The sequence below is a fragment of the Centruroides sculpturatus genome, unplaced genomic scaffold (assembly GCF_000671375.1).
Source record: "Centruroides sculpturatus isolate CEXI.00-Female unplaced genomic scaffold, Cexi_2.0 scaffold84, whole genome shotgun sequence".
NCBI lineage: Eukaryota > Metazoa > Arthropoda > Arachnida > Scorpiones > Buthidae > Centruroides > Centruroides sculpturatus.
In genome coordinates this window covers 8,382-19,264 of record NW_019384316.1, presented here as the reverse complement: position 1 = coordinate 19,264, position 10,883 = coordinate 8,382, and the positions used below count along the sequence as shown (strand labels likewise).

The 10,883-nt window shown below is 29.6% G+C and overlaps 2 protein-coding genes across 2 annotated transcripts; one reads left to right on the top strand and one right to left on the bottom strand.

Moving 5' to 3' along the window:
- Nucleotides 1–5,942: 5,942 nt before the first annotated feature.
- Nucleotides 5,943–7,812, top strand: LOC111623181 (ovalbumin-related protein Y-like). Its single transcript, XM_023365668.1, has 3 exons — nucleotides 5,943–6,016; nucleotides 6,164–7,082; nucleotides 7,506–7,812. The coding sequence occupies exons 2-3, from the start codon at nucleotides 6,165–6,167 to the stop codon at nucleotides 7,809–7,811; spliced, it is 1,224 nt and encodes a 407-aa protein (XP_023221436.1). The 5' UTR covers nucleotides 5,943–6,016; nucleotide 6,164; the 3' UTR covers nucleotide 7,812.
- A 1,043-nt stretch (nucleotides 7,813–8,855) lies between these two features.
- LOC111623178 (protein FAM199X-like) lies at nucleotides 8,856–9,418 on the bottom strand (the record flags this gene model as incomplete). The annotated part of the gene is made up of 2 exons (XM_023365654.1): nucleotides 8,856–9,139; nucleotides 9,224–9,418. Coding segments are annotated over 2 exons (360 nt in total), but the record flags the coding sequence as incomplete, so codon positions are not given.
- Nucleotides 9,419–10,883: the final 1,465 nt, after the last annotated feature.

The following is a 10,883-nucleotide window of genomic DNA, read 5'->3' as shown; positions in this document are numbered from 1 at the left end:
GTAAAGTAAAGCTTCACCTAGCCAATAAAATTTACTGTGTTTCACATCTATATTTTCTTCCAATGCTACTTACTTCATCTAATTATACACTTTATCTGACATTTCATGGATCAATAATTGCATTTAATTTATCTTCCTCAAAGGATATTTTATGAATAAAATTAGTGACAACAACATTCAGTTATTAATAATAATAGATACATAATCAACAGTACTAATAATTTCCAATTTAATTTCTCACAAAAAAAAAAAAAACTACACAAAATACACAAAAAATTGGAACCAATCAACATTTTGTCCCATAAAATGTATTCATATATGTAATTATAATAAGAGAAAATACATTAAAGATGCATCAAACAAGCACATTAATATTTTGCAACCCCTTTAAGTCTATAATTACACTCAAACATCATTAACATGGAACTGACAAGCTTGGCTGTGAACTTACTGGGAATATTATTCCACTCTTCTTATAGTGTTGATTTTAATCATCTCTGTTCAATACGTGGTCGTTTTCTTCAAACAATAATCCCACATATGCTCAATGGGGTTGATGTCAGGACTTTGCGGTGACGTTTCAACGTAATAGGAGTTAAACACGAAATGGGTGAGAGAGAGATCAATCTTAGACATTTTTATAGTGACGTTTGGTTTTATATGTTTGTAAAATTTGATTGTCTTTTTAATTTGTTAATTTTTTAAACTTTAATTTAAAACAGTAACCTGAACAGGAACTGGAAAATAGTTACCAACACAAAATGCATTGGTAAAGGCAATAAAGATAGTTAATTAATTAATAGTCTTGATCTCTGTTTGATGCAGATTTGATACATGATAAAGGTCAGTGATTCAATTATTCTAAAGCTATTAGAAAGCTTTAGAATAATTGGGGTATTGTACAATCAGTGCTGGCCCGAGGCAAGTTATAGGATGGAGCGAGATCCTATTATGGCGCACCCCTTGGTTGCCCTTAATTTATACCCTTTAATTTTCTTTACTACTGAGGCACCCCCTAGGACTTAGCGCTTGGAGCGGCTGCTCCATTCGCACTATAGTAGGGCCGGCTCTGTGTACAATAATCACATTTGTGTTCCAAGCCGCATGCTTTGGATCATTGTACTGCATGAAAATGTAACTGTTGGAAAGTCCCATCTGAACTCTAATGAGAAAATTTTCCTTCAATATGTCAAAGTAAGTGTACTAATCCATTATGCTATGGACAAAGTGTATAGAACCCACTCCTGCTGCATTCATACACTATCAAACAAGCATTGATCATCCTCTGTGGGAAAAGGAGAAATGTTTTCTTTCTTCACTTCTGTATTTGGTTTATGCCACACCACCAGACAGTTTCTATCCTAGAATTTGTTTTGTCTTTTCTCACCATCACATTTGCATCACAGTGACTTAAAATTGGAGAATGCCCTTCTCTCATTTATTGTAAAGTCTGTCGCTGAGTAACTGTTTACGACATATCGAACGGTTGAATGGAATCTGTTCAAGATATTGTCAATTTTTCTGAATGATTTCATTCATTCTTCAGGTTATAGTTATTTGTCACTACTCTTCTTTTACTTTGCAGCCCATCTTGTTTACGAATATCTTCCTATGACATAACAAATTATGACAACTTGATAGTGTCATCTGTGGTCGACCAGGCATATTCTTCTAGCCATAAATGATACAGTATTTGATATAATATATTTGCAAACAGAGAAGTTACAAAGACTATCTGAGGGGGTGGCAAATACCTCATTCAGACTTCAATCTTAACATGCTTTCTTATTAATAACCTATCAAATAACTCGGTTTATAAAAATAAAATATAAATTTCAAAATAAACAACTAAATATTATCAACTTATCATCGAATACAATCAAAATTTACTAAAATCAATCACTTAGAATTTAAAATAAATAAAGAATTCATTAAAATTACTAACTTCGGAGGGCGCCGCCATATTTGAATTAACACGTGTACTCTCCGAACGTTGCCAACTCATCGAAAACAATAAAAATAAAATAAACTATAAAATCATTATTTACGAGAAAATATTACAAATTATGCATTTAAAATTTATTACAATATAATATATAATAATATTTTAATGTGCGATTAAATTTTATTTATACGTCTTTATTTTTATGATATTTCTTTTAACGTTACATATCGAAACGGTTAGAATCGATTCCGGTTTTCATCTTTACAAAAGAATTTATACATTTTTAATCTGTTAAAACAGTTTTTTACAGCATTTTATTACATTGTGGTCATTCTACTATGCGACATTACACGGTATTTTGCGAAATATAACTTGAAACGCGAGGGCATTTATCACCGGTTGAGCGGCATACACTATTAAAAAAAATAAATAATAAAACTATTATTAAAACATCGATTTGATGTAAAATAAAATAAAAAATTCTAAATTGTTAGTATATAGTTTTATATATTCTAACTGTATATCTATTATAAACTTGTTAACGTTCGCGACTATTCAAAAACCGATTCTTTATCTTCAAATCCTTGCCAATTTTCACAATATAAATGTTATAATTATATTTATTTCCTCTTACATCCCTTATAGGACGTAGGCCTCGTGAAAAATATACATTCAATGAACCATAAAATATGTGTTTACCCATTTTGAGCCTCATCGACATCCTAAAGCATTGTCTATAACTGTCACACGGACATATATTTTTGCGAAATGTTCAATTGCATCATTTTCGTATTAAAAAAAAATAATAATAATAACCTGCTAAACCGCTTAAAATTTAAAAATAAAGAATATTAAATATATTCTATACTAAAAAATAACTTGCAAATAGCAAGGTTAATGAGTCAATTAAACACAGGTTTAAGTTATGTAATTCTTTTTACGAAATCGGGGTCAAGAACGAGTTGCAAAGAATAAGATAATAAATGTAAGTCTTTACTATAATTCCGCAGTTTAAAGGAACGTAAAACCAATCAAATTTTCTAAATTTCGAAGAGTTATATTTAAAAACAAAGACAAGTAAGTATTATGAAAATCACTTATATAGAATTTCAATCATTTTGCATTAGAAAAGCATTGAATAGCTACTATACTAAGAAAACGACTCATGAGTGACCAATGAGAGAAAAGTCTAGACCGTGTTATTGAATTAACTAGGTTTACTTAAACCTTTCGACGAAATCGGGGTCAAGATGGAAGGTCAATATTTAAGCGTTATACAAAATTTAAATGAGAAAAATACAAGATTTGTTAACAGTTTCGTGTATTAAAGCGATGAAAATCGATCAAATTCGTTAAATTTTTAAGACTCCTTACTTAAAGAGAGAAGCGAGTTGTAGAAAAATTACTTCCACGGAATACCAATCACACTGCACACTCCAATTGATGAAAATAAAACGCAAGAACGAAATGTATTTTTTTCTCTGCAGGATGTTTTACCTCAGTAATTAAACTCTGTATTGAATGGTAAAGGGTGTGCCACGGAAGAGTCAGTGGCCCGGGTTGGCGATTCGCTGAAGCGTCACAGCTACGACACCCACATCTTTCATGTGTGACATACACACACACATAAGCGGCATAAAACAGAAATAAATATACATCATATCAACTCTTTCTGTCAGATTCATGCGATCTATCAACTGAAGGATTTAAGTTTGGAATGAATACTCTCAATTAAAGAATATTTATTTGTTTGGACATTGCAGGTTTGTAAATTATTCAATAGAACTTTCTATTATTAGTTATTTCAATTTATTTTTATTTAGAAAGTAAGAAATATAAAATAGTAAAGTTAATTATATGAAATATACATTTATACATCACTTTGAAGAATTTCTTTTATATTCTTCTATAAAAATGATCCATTTGTTTATATACTTCTTATTCATTTTTAAATATTCCTTTAAAAATTATAGCGATTAAATCGGATTGTAGCATGATTTTTTCTATAACTTTCTCTGTTGCCATGTTTTTCAACACTAAACATTCCCTTTTTACACTATTGCTTCCTATCACACATGAAAATTTTAACAATAATGTAATCACAATTAACAACAGTTTTACATTGATTCTTATTAAATCATAGTATTAACAAATATCTAATTATTCTGATAATTTCTCAAAATAATTGCATTTCAAAATATATTTTTTTTCGTCTTATAATTATAGCAATGATAATATATAATTAATTTCTTTCTAAAGATACCAGTCGACCCCCCTATAACACTGTTGCTTATTCCGTTTTATATGAATTCCATGTTGTGCGAGTCACTTAGATTTTACAAATACGTGTGCCGGGCTGTGAACGGCTGACGTATTTGTAAAATCTAAGTGAATCGCACAACATGGAATTCATATAAAACGGAATAATCAACAGTGTTATAGGGGTCGACTGTATTAATTATACTGTATATCCTACTGCATTATGCTGTAAATGATTAATTAACTACCAAATGCATTAACGCTATTGTTATATTCGAGACCAAAATTTATCATCAGATTGGGCCTTAAAGTATAACATATAACAGGCCCTTCCTCTTCACCAAATATAATGGTACATGAAAGAATGTGAGGCTGTAAGCTATGGACTCATAATACAAGGCTCTAAACTGGCAGTTCACTTTATTAGGATTAAATCATTCATACTAAATATCGACCTATTAATTCGGAACAAAATGCCAAAAAACAATTGGGAATAAATTATTTGCCATTGATCAAAAATAGGTCGCGACCACACAAAGAATGCATTTGATACCCATAATATTGCAAATTGTTTCTGTGGGTGACTATGACAATGAACAAAACGAATTAGGACGAAACGAATCACAATTATCACGGAACATTCCAGTAAAATATCCTATTTTTTTATTTATTTTTTAAATGCTATTTCTATTAAGCAATTTAAATGACAATATGGCTGACCTAATGACGAAAAACAAGAACCTTCAACTAACTTTTTAAAATAGTTATATGTTGCAAAGGAATTATTATAAATTTCGCCGAAACTATATTAGATTAGTCGATTATTATTATTATTATTATATAGGATTTATTTATATTAACCGGGTTAAATTTCGAAATTTATTTTTCTTTAACTTCCTTTAGTGTTATAATTCCAGAAAATTGCATGCCTTAAATACATAATCAAGGATTATCCTTGTTGTTAATAGAAAAATGCCCTAAAAAATCTCTAGAGGAGGGAAGTTTGATTTTATGTTAGATCCTCCGGTGATGTTAATAAAGTCTTTCCTTTTAATTAACACAGTTTTTTGCCGTTACCAGAAATAAATTACAAATATTAACAAGATACAGTAAAACCTGTGTAAGCCGGAATCTCACGATATCGAATATTTTTTTTTTTCCTTTTTATTCAGGTTTTACCGTACTTACAATTTATATATTTAATGCCTTATGAATATTTTACATATGTTCCATTACAATCACTAGCATACTTAGGGGGGTGTCTGGGTGTTGGAAACACCAGACTTTAGGAATAGAATACTACTGTATTTTTTAGATCATCCTCCAGAGCAAAATACTAGTTGTGCTATTGATTTATATAATTACTTAATTCTTCAATATTCCTCTACAATTCTTCTCTATAGCTTCAGCAATAAAAAAAAATATATAAACTAGAAAGTAGTGTCTTACATAAGAATTAAAATATGAAGCTTTGTATCCATTGAACTTTTTTTTTTGCATATTTTCATTTATACAATGGCATAATTGCATGAACAATGAAGTCCTTTCACGATTCACGAACGTTTCCGATCAAATCAGATTTATATCTTTATTATATTAAGATATTTATTGAAGTATAAAGATTTCCTTTATCTGTGGTTCCGCTAACACAATGACCTCTCGTCATGTGACCCATTTCTTTTTTGGTGGAGCCAATGCCGACAACCAATCGGCCATATCCTATCTTCTTAACTTCTTCATTTATCGATCGATAACTATTATCTCGTTAGATGAAGAAGATTCAAGTACGTTCTCAGAACCCCATATAAAAAGGTATGTTTTTGAATTTTTCAAAGCAATCTTCCACGAATAATCGATCAAGTTTTAAGTTAAAAAAAAAAATATTGATTCTCCTCTCTTGTAATATTTAATTATAATTAAATATTTTAATATATTTTATTTTATATCTTTTAATGATAGGATGAAGACGACACATATATTACTTTCGACCGTTATTTTAATGTCTTTGATGGTAACTGATGGACAAGTGGTGTCATTTACCATGCGAAAACTAGCATTTTCCATAAATCAATTTGGTTTCGATCTTTATCGAGCCATGGACTTTCCTAACAACATGGATGCTGCGGTGTGCCCGTTTGGTGTTAGCTTGCTCTTGGCTACCATGCTCCTAGGTGCGAGAGGAAATACTGAAGTGGCACTACGTCAAGCTCTATACTTATGGGGAATGAGATCCCACGAGACTCATGCAGCCTTCAGAGATTTACTCATTCACCTAAGAGAAAATCTTCACGCTATAACTGGTGAAAAGAAAGATGATCCCCAATCTCTAGCAAATAATTCTTTGATATTTTTCCATAGTTTGTACGTCCAGCGCGATTTTAGCATACATTATCCTTATCTGATGTACTTACAACGACTCTACAACACGACCTTACATCCGATCGACTTCATACTCAATGGACCAGAGACTAAGGAGCATATAAATGCCATTGTGGAGAAGCAGACTAATGGTAAAATAAAAGATATCTTATTAGCAACTCCTCCACACAGCACTAGTTTATTGGTTCTGAGCGCTTTGTACTTCAGAGGAATTTTTGATCCGGCTGTTTTCAGAGAAACCAACAGATCGAGAGATTACGTGGGATCTCGTGCCATCTTCTCTTCTAGGGCTGATATGAAAAAAACTAAAGTGAGATACGGAAAATACGACTATCTCGGTTGTGTTGCAGTGGAGATACCATTCAGGGGAGGTGATATGTCGTTTTTAGCATTAGTTCCAGAAACTGCCGGTGGACTCGGTCTTCTAGAAAGTCGAATTAGTGCCCAGCGACTCAATGATATCCTCAATACTTTAGAGGCTCAACAGATTAATCTAAAGGTAAATTATTCTTTTACAATTTTAAAAATAGCCTTAAAAAAAAGGAAGTTAAAATTACACCCTATTATATTGTCCTATTGTATCTATTTAAGGATCCTTGATGAACTATTTTTGATAAATTCGTTTTCAAAAGATTATAGATATTATTGGAGTTATACATTGTAAACGAATGTTTTAGAGCTGATAGCGTAATTACAATTGCAAAACCAAGGTCTAGTACCTATTTTGGGAAGGGGGAGAGAACTTGTATACTTCCTATATAAAAAAAAAAAAAATTACTATCGCTAAATTCCGGTATGTTTTGTTTTCCTTCCTGTTTCGTGATCATAAAACTTTCCTATAGAAAAGAATATAATATAATCGAAAGGGGGAATTTTGAAATTATTCCATGTAAAAAATGAACTTTTAACATTTGTGTTTCAGGTACCACGTATCGTCATTGAACAAAATCATCAGAACTTGACAAAAGCCCTATTGGATGCTGGACTGACAGACCTCTTTATGCCAGGATATGCTAATTTATATGGAATCAGTGATTTTCCTTGGTTGCATATATCAAACATCATTCACAAGATTAACATAGAGATCCATCAGATTGATTACAGATCATCCAGACAATCAAACGATCTTCCAACTGTTCAATTTAAGCATCCTTTTCTCTTCTTCGTGCTTGACAACGTCAGTGGATTAGCAATTGTCATGGGAAAAATCGCAAAATCTCTTGGTTAGAACGGTGTTTTCCTTTATAAAAAAATTTATTGAATCCTACAATAAAATAAAAATATCCATTAAATATTTCTTTTATTAGACAATTTTCGTGGGCTACAAAAATAGCTTTTTATTTTGTATAAAGTGGAAAATAAAATGGCATTTACAATTAATATTTGTTATATTTATTTAAGGCACTTTATACTCATCTAATGTAACAATAGCAAACATGTTCAATAATTAAAAAAAAAAATTATTTTATACTAGAAAATTCATTTTGATTGATAAAATGTGCATCATGTACAACAGAGATATTAATTCAAATACAAATTCATTACGAAATAGTAAGAACAAAAACTGATCATGTCGGATGATAAAAAAAAAAAAACTTATAAAAACTGCAAAAAACAATTTCATATTTACAAATCTCCATGTTTAGGAACAATTTTACCTTCTGAGGAAAATTGTAAATAAGATAATTAATACCAAATTCATAGAAAGTTACTTACAAAAGTATACAAGCATAGGATCCGCTTTTTTTTTTTCTTCACTTAAATATTAAACTGACTACTTGACAATTATTATAACCCAAGCAATTTTACAAAATCAAGATATTAAATATAATGAGTGAAAGCATTTAGAAATAATACAAATTAAATAAATAAATTTTCATTGGTAATCGACTAAACTACAATATCTAACTTTCTTCCTTCTCGTTTCTGTACGTGTATATGTATATATAAAGTACTTGTAAAAACATTAAATTCATTTTTATCGAAGCAATTCAACTGTACGCGATGTACTCGTCAATAGTCTGATACATGTTATAAACAGTAAAAATTGTAATTAAAATACAAAAATGTTAAACGCGATACCGTGTTCCGTAATTTCTCGCTTAAATAACAAATTTGTTTGACTGAATCTCGTCGCATTAATTTTTAAACTCTTCTTTTTAAATTAAGTATTTTAAAATATTTTAATCATATTATTTTTAAATTAAAAAAAGAAAAAAAAAATTTAAAAACAACGCGATAAATAAATAAATATTTATTCACAAAAGAAGGATTTAATTTTAAATTATTTTAAGCATAAAAAACGAGTTACTTAAATAATTAACAATATACTTTGTTAATTATATTGAATATATATTTAAATGCTTTCAATCATTATAATTTTTCTAAAAGTTATTCCAGTATATCGACGTCGTCGTCGTCGTTTTGCGACAGCCTGCTAAGCGAGAGAACTTCTTCCTGTAGAAACAGGCCGCTTCTTCTCTCTTTCAAGAGTTGCCGGTACTCTTTCTTCTGACGGATTTTCAATGCTTTCATTTGATTACGTCTTTCTTTTGACTATTAAGAAATAACAATACACCGTATAAGTGACGAGAATAAAAATTTTTAAAAGTTTTATTATTTGGTAAACGGTAAATCTACCTTTGTAGATTTCATTTTTCCTAGTAGAGAATTAGAACTACAAACGGAGTTCAAGCTTGATTTTGATGAAGAGCTGCCCTTGAACTTATTTCTGCTAGAATTATTTTCTGTATTTGATCTATTTAGTGTCTGGCTCTGAACGTAATCTTTAATGCGCTGTAATTTTATTTCGTCAAGATATTTTAGATCTGAAAGAAAAATAAAAACAAATTTTAATCAAAAGTAATAATTTACTAACTATTTTTAACAAATTTTTAAATTTATGAATAATTATCATCATAAAATTATTTTTTTTTTTGCATTGTAACTCAATAGATAAATATTCCTAATAAAATATATAATACAATTTTCAAATCGGAAGAAAATATGTAATCACAGAAGAGAGGAACATTTTCATAATAAACGGTTTTATTTTATTTAACCGACAAAATATTATCTTTATTTACAAATTTTACATAATCAATCTTGCCTACTTGTTATCATTTTATAATATTCCGTCTTATTTATAAAGATCAAAATAAAAGGATTTTTCACAAATAACTAATTTTCATATGAAAAAATAATTGATTTTCTACTTTAGTACACAAACCAATTATGAAAGAAATTCACAAGTTAACAAGTGTTACTATTTATATATATATATATATATTACTATTTGGAATGTAAATTAAATTTCTTATATATTCTTACTTCTTAATTGATTAAAATCTTTAATATCACATTCAAACTATATATTTCATGAGATATACAGTGGGTGATTGGTTAATGAACAGTTCGGACTGTGAACAAATTGGACAATGAACACTTTTGCTAAAGATTTTTTGTTTGGACAACAAACACATGTTTAGATAACAAATACAAGGAAAAGCAATGATGCGTTTAAGATTTGTAAAACTATATTTCACTGGCATCTATAAATGGTGTATTGAACGAGACTTTCAAAATTCTATACATAACTTTTTTTTTGCAATAGTTGATTTCCGTTCTCTGAATTTCTGTAAGTGCTTTTCTGAACTTTCTACTTAAAAATTCTGATATTATTATGGGGCCTAAAAAGAGTGGAGTGTCAAAAAACTGTGTTCACTATAGAAACTTAGCAAGAGATAATAGCTACGGTAGAGAGTGGGCAGAAGATATCTAATGTTGCTAAGCAGTATGGCTTCAACAGGTCTACAGTAGACATAATCTTAGCTAAGAGTCAAAAAGACTCAAACAGTTAAGGTAATGAAAATCACATCTGAGAAACAAAGATGTGCCATCAATGAAACAATTAAGAGATTGCTTTTACTTTGTTATTACATGCAAATAAATATGTTAAGAAATGATATAATTATTCATTTATTTTTTGGGGTCACCAGAACAAATTAATCAAATTCCCATAAAAATCTATGATAAATCGATAATCGGTTAACAAACGTTTTGGGTAGCAAACATTGTCTTTGAATGGATTATGTTTGTTAACCAATCTTCCACTGTATATCAAAGTAGGTGACACAATGAACAACAAAAGAGTGGCAAAGCAATGTGACTGGAATATTACTGTAACAAAAATGTGATATATCACAAATGTGACTATGTTAATCTATAATTAAATATATAATGTGCATATACTTGATAGCGAAAACAGGTTTAGTATATTTTAAATTTAATTTATAATCAG